General features: G+C 44.9%; 1 protein-coding gene across 1 annotated transcript; it reads left to right on the top strand.

Annotated features, from left to right (window-relative positions):
• The first annotated feature begins 11,980 nt into the window (after positions 1-11,980).
• LOC136357098 (uncharacterized) lies at positions 11,981-13,350 on the top strand. The gene is made up of 5 exons (XM_066311850.1): positions 11,981-12,070; positions 12,163-12,412; positions 12,503-12,568; positions 12,659-12,790; positions 12,854-13,350. Exons 2-5 carry the CDS (start codon positions 12,268-12,270, stop codon positions 13,141-13,143), a joined length of 633 nt encoding a protein of 210 aa, XP_066167947.1. The 5' UTR covers positions 11,981-12,070; positions 12,163-12,267; the 3' UTR covers positions 13,144-13,350.
• The last annotated feature ends 69 nt before the right edge of the window (positions 13,351-13,419 follow it).

The following is a 13,419-nucleotide window of genomic DNA, read 5'->3' as shown; positions in this document are numbered from 1 at the left end:
CAGGGGTGAAAGTGATTCAGGGGTGAAAAGTTTTAGAGTGTCATATCGGATATACGAACATATATTTGAATAAATATCGATTAATAATAAAATAAATTACAGATTCCGCCTGTAAACCACGAGACGAATTTATTAAACCTAATTAATCCGTCATTAGCAAATGTTTACTATAGCATTATATTATCAAATCATGAAGCAATTAGGTTTAAAAGATTCGTCTCGCAATTTACAGTCAATCTGTGTAATTAGTTTTTTATTTTATCTATGTTTTGTCTAAACATTTGGTGTAACACGGCTAAACAGGGCCTTAGCAACACGAATGAATGGAGTTGGAATTTTTGGGGGGTGTGGCATCCCATCCCAATATCCCATTCCCATCCGGCCATCCCATCCAAATCTCAATTCCAATTCCACATCCCCATCCTTTGCCACTGGAAGATTCAAGGGAGTTGGCCAATCTCATCACCAACTCGTGAACTTAGGAAATGAGAAAATTAAGAAGACATGTAAAATAAGATGAGTTATTTGGGTATACGATTAATTAAGTATTATTATTTTAAATTTAAAAGATGAATTAATATAGTTTTTAAAGTAAATTTTCTATACAAAAGTTTTTTAAAAAAACATATTGTTTAATAGTTTAGGAATCGTGTGCGTAGAAAACAAAGAGTTCGAACCCAACCTTCTAAAGGCACCCTTAGAAACGGATGGCTGAGTCTGCGATAAATATTTAATGATATAAACAAAAGAATTACTCTCTTTTTTAAAATAATTATCCTCTAATAATTATTTCTTTATTTATTTGTATAAAGAGTAAATGGGCATCGTTTATTGCGTTGCATGCAATTATCTAATGGCATCATCTTTTTTACTTATGCTTATAATTATCAGCTAAAATTTGAATTTTCAACCGTAAATTTGAAGTTGATTATGAGGTTTTTTCATCGAAGTTTATTTTTCAGTTTTTGCTGTTAGATTGCTAAGAACATGTATATAAAAAATTTTATTCATAAATTATTTTCGTTTGCAAATATGCCGTTTCGCTTATTCCCTAAATAAGCGAAACGATGGGGCCCTAAGATTAATTTTTATTGGTGCAACAACATGTACTATTTAAAACATGATGTAATCCACGGGACAATATGGAGCACCTTGATCGATAAGGATTAATTTCAAAATGATGAAGATCTTATTGTCGTCTTCCTGTTCTTTTGCTTAAGTGATGGTCAAACTGGGATGGAGGGAGTATGTGTTAGAAAGTTGTTAAGTTGATTTGAAAACGTTTATAGGAAATACAAAATACAGTACAGATGAAGAGATATTCTTAGAGAAATTATACATGTCCATGATAATTCATAATATGTATAACGAGCATGATCTTAATTAGCCCTTTTGGCTAACCCGTGCATGATGGCCGGAAAAAAGAAAAAAAAAAGCAGTGAGCATACTACTTGTAACCATTTTCTTAATCCATTAGTGCGTTTCTTTTCTCTTCTTCCAAGAGCTAATCATGTAGCGATTGCGACGTGTGAGCCCAATGGGCACATCTTGCTCCAGTGGTGGAGAAATGGGAAAGGTGTAATGGCGGCGTGGGTGGTAGGACCCCATGCTGCTCTCCCCAAATCAAATAATCTCTCACTCTCAAGTCCGAACAAGACGACCCCATCCCCATTGCCAACTTGATCTCAAAAATTTGGACCAGCATGTGTTTAGATTTGGAGGTGAAAAGTTTGGACGTGTCATATCGAATATATGGACACACATTTAAAGTATTAAATGTAGACTAATAATAAAACAAATTACAGATTTTGCCTGTAAACTGCGAGACGAATTTATTAAACCTAATTAATCCATCATTAGCAAATGTTCACCACATTTTTAAATCATGGAGCAATATGTGTAATTAGTTTTTTTATCTATATTTAATACTCTATGCATATGTCCAAACATTCGATGCGACAGAGTGAAAAAAAAATTTTTAGAACTAAACAGGGCACTAGTATAAATTAAACAGCTCAATTCGAACTGAATTTAAATTAAACCTGTCCCACACAACACAGTAGCAGTAGAACCTTCCTTTGGAGATGCAGGAGAGAAAGCCGTACTAGTATTATTGTACTGGTCGTAGTGCATTAAAGAAGCAAATCCAGATGATGGGCACTAAAACTAAACAAAAAATGGCAGTAGACACAGCTGGGAATGAGCTCAGCTCAGGTATATACGCGTGTGCGCGTGCGCTTGCCTGCCTGTGTACGTGGGTGCGGTGATCTGATCAGATGTCTGAACTGAAAAACCATATATTTTTTAGCTGAATTTTAAACCGGGCCTGCATCCAAGATCACCGAATTGAACGAGCCTGGATTATAAATTTATAAATGGCGACTTTTGAATTTGTTTATTTGTGCAGGGACACGGAGAGAGAGGGGAGGAAAGGACAAGGGCTTCAACTAAGAAATGGGTTTCGGTGACTACACTGAACCTGCTTACACTTGGATTTGTTCTTAATCTGATGCAGGGAGAGTACTAGTTTAGTTGCTTCTGAAGCAGCGGTGATCTTTCCTGACAGTGACTGTACGCGTAGTCTGACACGTATGTAGTAGTATGTATACAGATTCAGATGAACGAATAATGAGTTAATGACAGCTTGCGAGGGCTTGAATAGAGGGGAAAATGTCAGTCCAAGAAAAGAGAGGAAGAATAATCTTCTCTCCAAGTGCCAAATGTAGGCCACTGGAGAGAGAACAATTAGCTAGGCTCACTTGGCACTGTTTGATACTAACACTACACCTGCAAATTGAGGGAACTGGTCATGACAAGAAGACAAAATGTCCATTTCAAAAAAAATTAAAAGAATGGATTTAAATCAGCCAATGGGAATACAGCCAGACAACCAATGGCTTGGCTATCCTGACAATGAGCTCACATGGAAGTCGATGGAACTGATGAAGAAGATCAATATTCTTGCCCTGCAAATTGCGGATGCGAGCAGGCGAGGAGATAGCGAAATTAGCTGTAGATCAGTAGGAGTAGACGTGTGAGGCCGGGCCACTTGCAACAAACCTGTTCTTCATCACAAGCCAAACCATCGCCTGCCTCTTGCCCCCAGCAACTGGGGCATACATAGCCCCTCCCTATCAGGGCAACCATGATTTGACATCAAAATTGTAGATTACTCACATAGTTGTAAGTTGGGGTCGATCGAGGCCACTTGTGCTACCTGATGGCAGTACCATCAACCACATGAAAATTTTGTTTAATTGGACCCCAGGTTCAGTTCAGATTAGCACATAATTTATTGAATAATTATTATTATAATTTTTCTAAAAATAAATTTATTGATTTTTTAAAGAAACTTTTATATGAAAAAACTTTTGCAAATAACATGCCTTTAAGTAGTTCGGGAAGCTTGTTCACATGGAACGAGGTAGTAGTGTTAACGAAAAAATCAAACACACCGGCCTGGGAGATCTGCTTAGCTCCAGTGCAGGTCCAAAGATTGATGAGAAGCGAGCGTACCAGTCAGTTTGATCCTGCAACTGACAAGATATACAAATAGTAGATCAAAACAGCCGATCGGCTGACAAGCCGATGGAATAGTTCCAGCCGATAGCGATAATAGCCGATGCTGATACCAGCCAATAGCGATAGGGTTTAAGCAATCGGCTATATGTCCAATGTAGATAACGGTATAAAGGCGATCGGCTGATGATAATAAAATATAACAATAATATAGTCCAGTAGAAACCAATCGGCAAATAATGATATGATAAATAAGCATCGATCCGAAGGTTAAAGCACACATCGGCTGGAGGTCCGATGTCATGAAATCCATAAGATTAGATTAAAACAGTGAAACCTTTGTTGCCATCGGCTAAATCCAACTTATATGTATATGCAATCCTTATGAGCCGATGCAACGTCCAGATAACTCACCGGCTGAAACCCCGATGAAACCCTTATTGGCAGTCAAAAAGCAGGCTAGAGATTATGGTTCTAAGCACGACTTAGTAGATCAAACTTAACTGATGCAGCACTAAGTATGAAAAGAAACATAATATCTAGACAATCAAGCCGTTGACGGAGTTTTCAGGGTGGTAGATGTCTAAGCTAATCTAATCTAGCAACACGATTTAGCCGATACCGGCAGAAACCCTAAAAAAAGAAGCAGCCGATAGAGGTAAATTGATATGCTAAGACTAGATTAACAGAGACATATGATAAATAGGTAGGCAAGTATATCATCCAAACCAGAGCAATCCAGGAGGTCGAATGTACTGATGCAGCCTTGAACGACGCCGACGTAAACGATACAATTGCCTGGGCTGGTGGAACATTGTACTTATCCCTTCGCCGGAGATCGAAGACGATGTAGCCCCACGTCGGGTGCCAAGTTCCGCCGGAACGTAAAAACAAAAGTAGAAATAAAAAGGGTGGCGATGCGCCGAATTGTATTGATCGTGGAGATAGATTACATAGACCCCGGGTATACATATTTATACCCATGGGTTGATACAAGTCCTTGTTGGACAAGAAAGAAACTTTCCTAAAGATAAAAGGAAAAGATAAAGTCCTTATAGGACACTAAACACACTTTCCTAAAGATAAAAGGAAACTAACAAACTATTCCTAATTAATAGATAACTTGCCATGCCGCATTTTCTTTGAACTCGGTCTCTTCTGGATAAGCTTCCTTTAGTAAATCAATTTCCTTAACCGAATATAGCAAGAATCCGACAACTGACGACTTGACAACTCTCATCGGCTAATCTCAGGACTTCGAAGCCGATGCTGACTCTAGGCCGATGACTACTCCGGGCTTGCCAAATTTCACTGTTAACGAGAAGTCATTTCGAGTTGCTGGTTAGAACTCACCCCCGGTGTTTGTATTATATGAGCCCCATCGGTTTCCTATATTTTCATGACAGTCGGGCACGACGGGTACAGGTAGTGACTACCCATGCTCGTGCCCACGAGGTAATTTATGCCCGCGGACATACCCGTTACTATATGACGGGCAAGAAACACTGCCCATGCCCGTCGCCTGCGGGCGCCATGTGCCCGCGGTGCGCCCGCGGGCATGCCCGTTTACCCGTCACAGTTCAAAGGCTGGAGAAGGAGCTTGGCGCAGTGGAGGTAGGAGGCGTCGGTGACCGGAGGTGGGAGGCAGCCAAGCAAGCGGATGAAGGAGGCGACCGATGGCTAGAGGACGTCGACGGCCGGAGGTGGGAGGTTGACGCAGACTGGGGTAGGAGGCGGCGACAGTGGCAGCTTGCCCGGTTGCCCCTCTCGTGGTGGCCATGAAAGTTGCCGGCTGGAGGACCGGGGGTGGGAGGCGGTGGCGATTCGCGTGTCGGCCTGGTGCCACCCTGGCCCCTGCGATGGCGATTCGCGTCCCCCTCCCGTGTCGGCCTAGTGCCGCCCTGGCCCCTGGCGACCTGGAGGGAGCCCTGGAGTGGTAGCTGTGAACGAAAGGGGAAGATGGTGGCTTTTATATTAAGTTGACTAAGGGCCCATATGTCAGTTAGTTTTCGCGGGTAAACGGGCGAAGCGGGCATGGATAGTGACTACTCATGTCTATGCCCATTTGCCCGTTGGGTACAAGTTTTGACCCAATAAAAAACCCATGGGTACTAAATGGAGAGCAAATCCAACTTTATTAGGGTTTTACCCATGGGTAAACGAGTAAAGGGGTCAAATTGCCATCCCTAGTCAGAATGGCTTATTAGAAAATAAAAAATAATTTATAAGTAAAACTTTCGTATATATAGTCCTACTGACTTAAAAGCCAACGCTAAAAAAGAAACTATGTAAAAAATATCTTAAAATCAACTTTAAAATTAAGTTTGAAAATTTAAAATTTTGACATTGTTTTTGGTTGGTTAGGACAACCGACGTATATAATGTACAGTTGCAGGGGTTTCTCAACATCTCGTTATCAGTTAGGCTTGGTTAGTTTGGACCGTTGTTACACAGATGATTCAGGTTGCTCTGAGCCTCTGACGCACGCTGTCCTAACTCCTAACCGGTGCTTTGCTTTGCCAAACATGGTGGTTTCTTGCAGGATCACGTACGCCGGGGACAGTTGCTGGATCCGAATTCGTTGCGGGAGCACAAAATAACATCATCAGATTTAAAAAAAAAGATCGGCTAATCTTCTTCTGCTCTGTGTGTGTGTCTCATCAGATACGTACGGTACACACGACGATTATTACGCGAACACGCACGAGTTTAGTTCCAAACTTTTTTCTTCAAACTTTCAATTTTTTCATCACATCAAAACTTTTTTACGTAGGTAAACTTTTAATTTTTCTGTCACATCGTTTTAATTTCAATCAAACTTCTTTTGACGTGAATTAAACACACCCTAACACATGTGTGTGTCAGGGAGAAAAATACTGACAAGGCGTGTTCCCTTTTCGAATTTTTTTTATTTTTAATTTTTTTTATTAAAAGTTTTACAAAAATAATTTTCCATTTTGAAAATTGACGGAAGTAGTCGTCTACCGCCCTCTGGGAGGGCGATTTTTAAAAATCGCCATCCCAGAGGGCGGCGAAAATGACGTGGCAGACGGCCGTTCGCTCTCGGGCGACGGCCGTCAACGAAATTTGCAGGCGGCCCCCTTGCCGCCCTCCGCTAGGGCGATTTTGTACTGTGCGGGGGGCCGCCTGCAAATGGGCGGCGAGGGGGCATGGAATTTTGCAGGCGGCCCCCTTACCGCCCTGGGGGAGGGCGATTTTTGCCTCCCCCTATAAAGCCCAGTCCCCCCTCTCTGAAATTTCATTATATTCACTAAAAATCCAAAAAAAACGAAAGAGAGAGAGGGGAGGGCAGCAGAAGGGGAGCGGCGAAGCCCTGCTGGTTCGCTCACTTCATCACAGGTTTGCTCCCATACATCTTTTGCATTTGTACTAATATGTTATGTTTGAGTATATATGTTGCGTTTTAGTTTTAGTTCCATATATTTTAGCATATCTGTAGCACACAGCACATATGTGTAGATCCAGAGCATAGAATATAATAGTATGAATTGAGACATAGACAGTAGTGTTAATTGTAAGATGTAGTTTAGTTTGATCTGGAGAATGTAACCTACTTTTAGAATTTTGGAGAACAATATTGTAGAGAATGTAACTTAGGGCGTAGTACAGAAATGCGAGGTTAACGCAGTTATTGTTTTCATCAGGCACAATGTCAAATAAGGTCACATTTCAGATAGTTCACGGTGAAGGAAATATTAGATTTGGTCCAGATGGTGTTGATCTGTCAGATTTTGTAATGACATCTAAGGGCATCGATAGGCCTGCGGAGAGAACATTTCAGTCAATTTATAGTTGGTTGTTGAGAGGATTTATAATAGACCAAGAAGTTTACACAATGTCAGTATCAGTTGTAGTGAGTCGTGCAACAGAAGGTTATTTTTGGGAACTAATGCCGATGGACAGCACTGCTGCTTGGAGACGGTATGTGGAAATGACTTTTGAACGGTCATGGCCCCTCGTTATATTTGTGTCGGTACAAGAGAAAGATATAAATGTTTCAATGCAAACCGAAGATGTAGAGGGTCCTATCAATGCAGGGGATGTTGTTGGACCATCGATGCAAAATGAGGAAAATCAACCAAGGGAGGAGCAGGCCATGGGCATGGCGGATGAGGGGGAGAGAGTCGGTATAATTGTTGATGAAATGGAGAGGGAAGATTCGGATAATGAGGAAGCGGACGACGACGCATCATCCGATGAGGAAGGTGATGTAATGGCCACTGATTGGGCAAATGAGGACTTCTCTGGACTTGTTATATCAGAGGGTGATCATGTACCCTGGGAGTATAAGGAGAACGAGGTAATTGACGGTGCAAGGTATGCTCATAAGGATGAGATGAAGGAGGCGGTGAAGCATTGGGCAGTTTCCTTGCAGAGAGAGTTTAGGGTGGTCAAGTCAACAAATTATGTGTATGAAGTGAGGTGCATGAAGGAAGATTGTCCGTGGCGTGTCCATGCATATAAGGGTAAATGGAATGATTATTGGAAAGTTAGCATTGTGACCGAGCACAAGTGCTACTTACAAGGGGTGGAGAAGTATCACCGAAACATCACTTCAGCTTTTGTGGCAAGTGAGATGTACAGCAGTGTTGTTGGTAACATTGGCTTTAAACCAAAATCAATTATTAGGCACATCGAGAACAAATTCAAGTACACCATAAGCTATGCAAAGGCCTGGAGAGCCAAACAAAAGATTATTGAGATGAGGTATGGCACATTTGAAGCTTCTTATGATAATTTGCCTCGTTTGTTAGCCACCATTGCCCAGAGGAATAATAATACTTACTATGACCTACATACATTTACATCGGTTGATGATCGAACAAAGAGTGTGCTGCAAAGAGCCTTTTTCTCATTGGGTGCTTGCATCGATGCTTTTGTGCATTGTCGACCTGTTCTATGCATAGATGGAACTTTTATGACAGGTAAATACCGAGGTCAGATATTGACAGCAATTGGGTGTGATGGGAACAACCAGGTTCTACCTATGGCTTTTGCATTTGTAGAGAGTGAGAACACTGAAAGCTGGTACTGGTTCCTAGAGAGAGTGCACATTGCAGTGGTGCGTATGAGGCCCAACGTTTGCCTTATACATGATCGTCATGCGGGTATGTTGCGGGCTATTGACTACTTGCAGAACGGTTGGGATGAGAAGGGACTTCCAGCTAAGTGGCCTGATGTTCGGAGTCGGTGGTGCATGCGTCACATGGGTGCAAATTTCTACAAGCAATTCAAGAACAAGCATCTTATGGAGCTCTTTAAGAGGCTCTGTGCACAGAACCAAGAAAAGAAATTTAATGAGTTGTGGGACAAGTTGGATGAGTTGACAACGAAGCAAACAGATGAGCAATCTCGCAGACCACAAGTTGAAGGTGACGAGCCTCCCATACCTCTTGGTGCATTACATGATGACCCACCAACAATGAGAAGGAGGTCAGGGTCGTCCATCAGAAATTTCACTCAGTGGATTGAGAATGAGCCTAAGGAGAAGTGGTCTCTATTGTTCGACACCGATGGATCTCGGTATGGCATAATGACAACCAATTTGGCAGAGGTGTACAACTGGGTAATGCGAGGAGTTCGGGTACTTCCATTGGTTGCTATTGTTGAATTCATCCTTCACGGCACGCAAGCGTACTTTAGGGATCGATACAAGAAAATTGGTCCGTCCATGGCCGATAACAACATAGTGTTTGGCAACGTAGTGACAAAGTACATGGAAGATAAAATCAAAAAGGCACGGAGACATAGAGTTGTTGCTCAAGGCACACAAGTGCATCGGTATGAAATAATGTGTGTTGATAGGAGCAGGCGTGGTATCTATCGCAAGCAAGCCGTGCAGGAATGTGTCTTGAAGGCAGATGGTGGATGTACCTGCAGTTGTATGAAGCCGAAGCTTCATCACCTTCCTTGCTCACACGTTCTTGCTGCTGCCGGTGATTGTGGCATATCTCCCAATGTGTACGTCTCAAATTATTTCAGGAAAGAAGCAATCTTTCATATATGGAGTGAGGAGATATATGGGTTCGAGATCTCAGGATCTTACACAACGCTGAGTGCCCAAGTTTTTTATATTCCAGATACATCTAAGTTAAGGGTGAAAAAGGGTCGACGCCAAACTAGACGCATCAGAAATAATATGGATGAGTCAGAAGCAGGTGGGAGGACTTTACGCTGCAGCAAGTGTGATCTGCGCGGCCATACTTACAAGAAATGCCCGAAGAATGCAGAAGTTCCAAGCGGCGCAGATGCTAGTCCATCTGGACAGGCAAGTGATGGTAGGCGACCACCTGGTGAAGGAACAACAAGCAGGCGCGCAAGGCCAAGGCGTCGTCGCGCAGCAGGCGATTCCATGGTGTAACAATGCTATCGATTTAGGAAATAAAATGCTGTTGTGATGTGATGAGTGTTCGGACTAAATACTTCTATCGTGTAATTTCAATTGAATGTTGTTGTAATGAGTACCTCCGACTATTGTTGTACTAGTAGTATTGCGAACTATTCGGTGTTGTATCATAATGTTATCGTGATGAGTGTTCAGACTAAGTACTCATATCGTGTAACTGCAGTTATTGTTGTAATCAGAAATATTCCGTATGGTGACACTTTTGTTTGTTTGTACTCTTGTTTAATATGTGTTAGTAATTCGCTTATGAACATTTATTACTTATGTTGAACTAATTATTTATATGTTTCTGATCAATCTATTTGATGCAGGTATGGCGTACGACACACCGGCGCTGTTGAACCGTGGGATTGACAGGAACCACCGCTCGTTCCTGTCAGCAGTCGAGGGTGCACAGCTCGGCACCTTCCGTCCACGCACGTCGCGCGAGTGGTTGCGTGTCGACCCCCGTCACGTTCCTTGGTACGCGTATGTTCACATTTCAACTCAACTTTGCTTTGTGTTGTACTTATGTTTGAAGTTTGCTCTATACAGGTTGCGTGCGGCAGGCCTTCTACCACTTTGTAGGCTTGTTGAGGCGGCGGCGGACGACCGTGACCCAGCGAAGCGGTGGGATGCAGACCGGTCACTCCTTGCCGCTCTGGTAGACCGCTGGAGACCTGAGACGCACATGTTCCACCTTCCCTGTGGGGAGATGGCTCCGACACTGCAGGACGTGTCGTACCTGCTCGGGCTACCGCTGGCGGGAGCACCAGTTGGTCCCGTGGACGGTGTTTTTGGGTGGAAGGAGGATATCACTGCGCGCTTCGAGCAGGTGATGCGCCTTCCACACCTAGGACCGGCCAACACCCTTCCTCCGTACTCTACAGTCGGGCCTAGCAAGGCTTGGTTGCTCCAGTTCACTGTAAGTAAATAAGTTGTTATTATCATACATGCTTATTTGCGATCAACAGAGTGTTTTGTACTAACATTTCATTCTTAATTGTAGGCGGACCTTCTGCACCCTGACGCTGATGATAACTCGGTCCGACGCTCCCTTGAGGCATACCTGTTGTGGTTGTTCGGGTGGGTGATGTTCACTAGCACCCACGGGCACGCTGTGGACTTCCGGCTGGTCCACTACGCACGGTCCATCGCGGATGCTCAGCCACAGGACGTGCCGCAGTGGAGCTGGGGTTCTGCCGTGCTAGCAGCCACGTACCGTGCCCTCTGTGAGGCGTGCACGAAGACTGACGCGGGAGCAATCATCGCTGGCTGCCCTATGTTGCTTCAGCTTTGGGCAGCAGAGAGGTTTGCCATAGGTCGACCAGTGGTGGACAGCACACCCTACGGGGTTGGTCGCAGCGCGCAGTGGCCAGAGGACGGTCCCACGATGGGGACTTACTGGTGTCGACGTGGGGTTAGTGCAACTTCGCTGCATTATAAGTTTATCAGTCGTCTTCTTTTTTTTCTTCACATAACATGTCTAATTCCGATCATGTTTATTGCAGCGTCGTTACGCTCACGTCCAGGTGAGACGAGGTTACCCGGACTTCGTGTTCGAGTTTGACCGTCTCCAGCCGAGCGACGTCATCTGGGAGCCGTACACAGAAGAGGCCGTCGCTGCGAGAGCACCGCTAGGACTTTTGTCCTTGTGCACACGCGACCAGGCTTACTGGCTCACCATCCTGCCGATGGTGTTCGACATTTTCGTTGAGCCTAACTGCCCGCAGCGTGTGATGAGATAGTTCGGACTTAGGCAGGTGTTTCCGGGCAACGTGCAGCCGACCGTCCTCCCTGCTGACCACTCGTGAGTTCGGATTGTTCATTTCTAAATTTTTATGATAATTACTTCATCGAGCCATATAATTTACCTCTCTTCACAGGTTGACTCGACGGGGACAGCTAGCAGGCGCACTTTGGGCTCCACGTGTACAGCAGTACGTTGACGACTGGGTGTTAGCTACAGAGGAGGTGATCAACGAGCTCTTCCCACACACGGAGGAGAACTACCGTGACTACCTTCGCTGGTACCTTCCTCGCACTTGTGCGCGTGTGACCTTCACTCCAGACGCCCCAGAGCCGCACGTTGCCGCTGTGACGGACGCGTATCCCACGCACCGTGACCGAGACTACTTCGTGGGGGTACGTCGAATTTGTATTAGTTCTTACAATTATTACATTTATCTTGCATAATATAGGATAACTACTGAATTTTTTATTTCCATCTTGCATAGGCTGATGCCGCACGGGATATCAGTGCCGATATCACCGCAGTCCAAGTGAGGTTGAACAGAGGTTTGCACTTGACTGACGTTGAGCAGAGGGTGACCTTCGACCGGATGCAGGAGAAGATGCGTGCGGTCATGCGCGTCTTCTCCTGTCGCAGCGCCGTGGACGTCGTACCTCCAGCTGGTCCGGTACAACCACGGCCTCGCGCGCCTACCGTCGGAGCAGGACCTCGACCTACGGCACCTGTTTCGCACGGTACTGCTCAGCCCAGAGGTTTCTTAAGTTTTGTTTCTGTTTTTGTACGAAAACATCACCCCGTCGTAACTTGATGTTCCATCCTCGCAGGACCTCGTTTGCCTTCGAGCGCCCCTAGCTTCGGAGCAGTGCGACCTACAGCACCGGTTTCGCACGGTACAGTTCAGCCCAGAGATTAGTTCATTTTTGTTTCAGCTTTTGCACGAATATGTCACCATGTTTTAACGGCACGTTTCCTCATCACAGGACCTCGTCTGCCTTCGAGCGCGTTCGCAGGCACGACCGGCGCTTCCGCGAGCTCCGCAGGGGCGTTCGCCACCTCTTCGGGCGCGTTCGCCAGCTCTTCCTCTCACGGAGCGTCGATCCCTCGCCCACACGGTACTTTACTTTTTATTAATACTATTAAATACCTGTATGAAACTGATGGTCCTTGTCCAGCAGGATTTGCAGCCGGGATCTTCGGTACTGGGGCCTCTTCGTCTCACGCCGGTAGGACTGGTCCTACTAGCCAGTTCTACGACGACGACTTGCACGGTGCACACCACCACGACGTACTAGGCTCCTCTCAGCTTGGAGGAGCTCCAGAGGCGCACACTCAGGAGCAGCCAGAGGTCACACCTGTACAGGCAGGACGGGTTGGCCGTGCCGTACCCCCGGACCGACTCACGTACTCCCAGGGGCACATTAGGGCGCAGGGTAGGAGGGACAGGGGTAAGAGGCCTCGTCAGTAGTGTTCTACCTCTTCAGTCCTTATGTGACCGTTTCTTTTGGCTTACAAACTTGTAAAGCAGTACTACTTTTGCTATTACTACTGCAGTACTACTTGTGTTTGTCTCGTCTACATAGTTCTTTTCATTCATATGGTGCTAGAACAACTTATGCTCACGACAACACACTTTCGGCGCTTCACGGTAGTGTCAGATCCAGTAGCGCGCACAGTCCACAACAGCACACATGAAAAGCGGCAGCTCGAGTTGTCACTATCAACTTTCGGCGCTGCCTGTTGA

Source organism: Oryza sativa, chromosome 6 (assembly GCF_034140825.1).
Source record: "Oryza sativa Japonica Group chromosome 6, ASM3414082v1".
Classification (NCBI taxonomy): domain Eukaryota; kingdom Viridiplantae; phylum Streptophyta; class Magnoliopsida; order Poales; family Poaceae; genus Oryza; species Oryza sativa.
The sequence above is the reverse complement of the archived record's forward strand: the minus strand, read 5'-3'. Positions and strand labels throughout refer to the sequence as shown.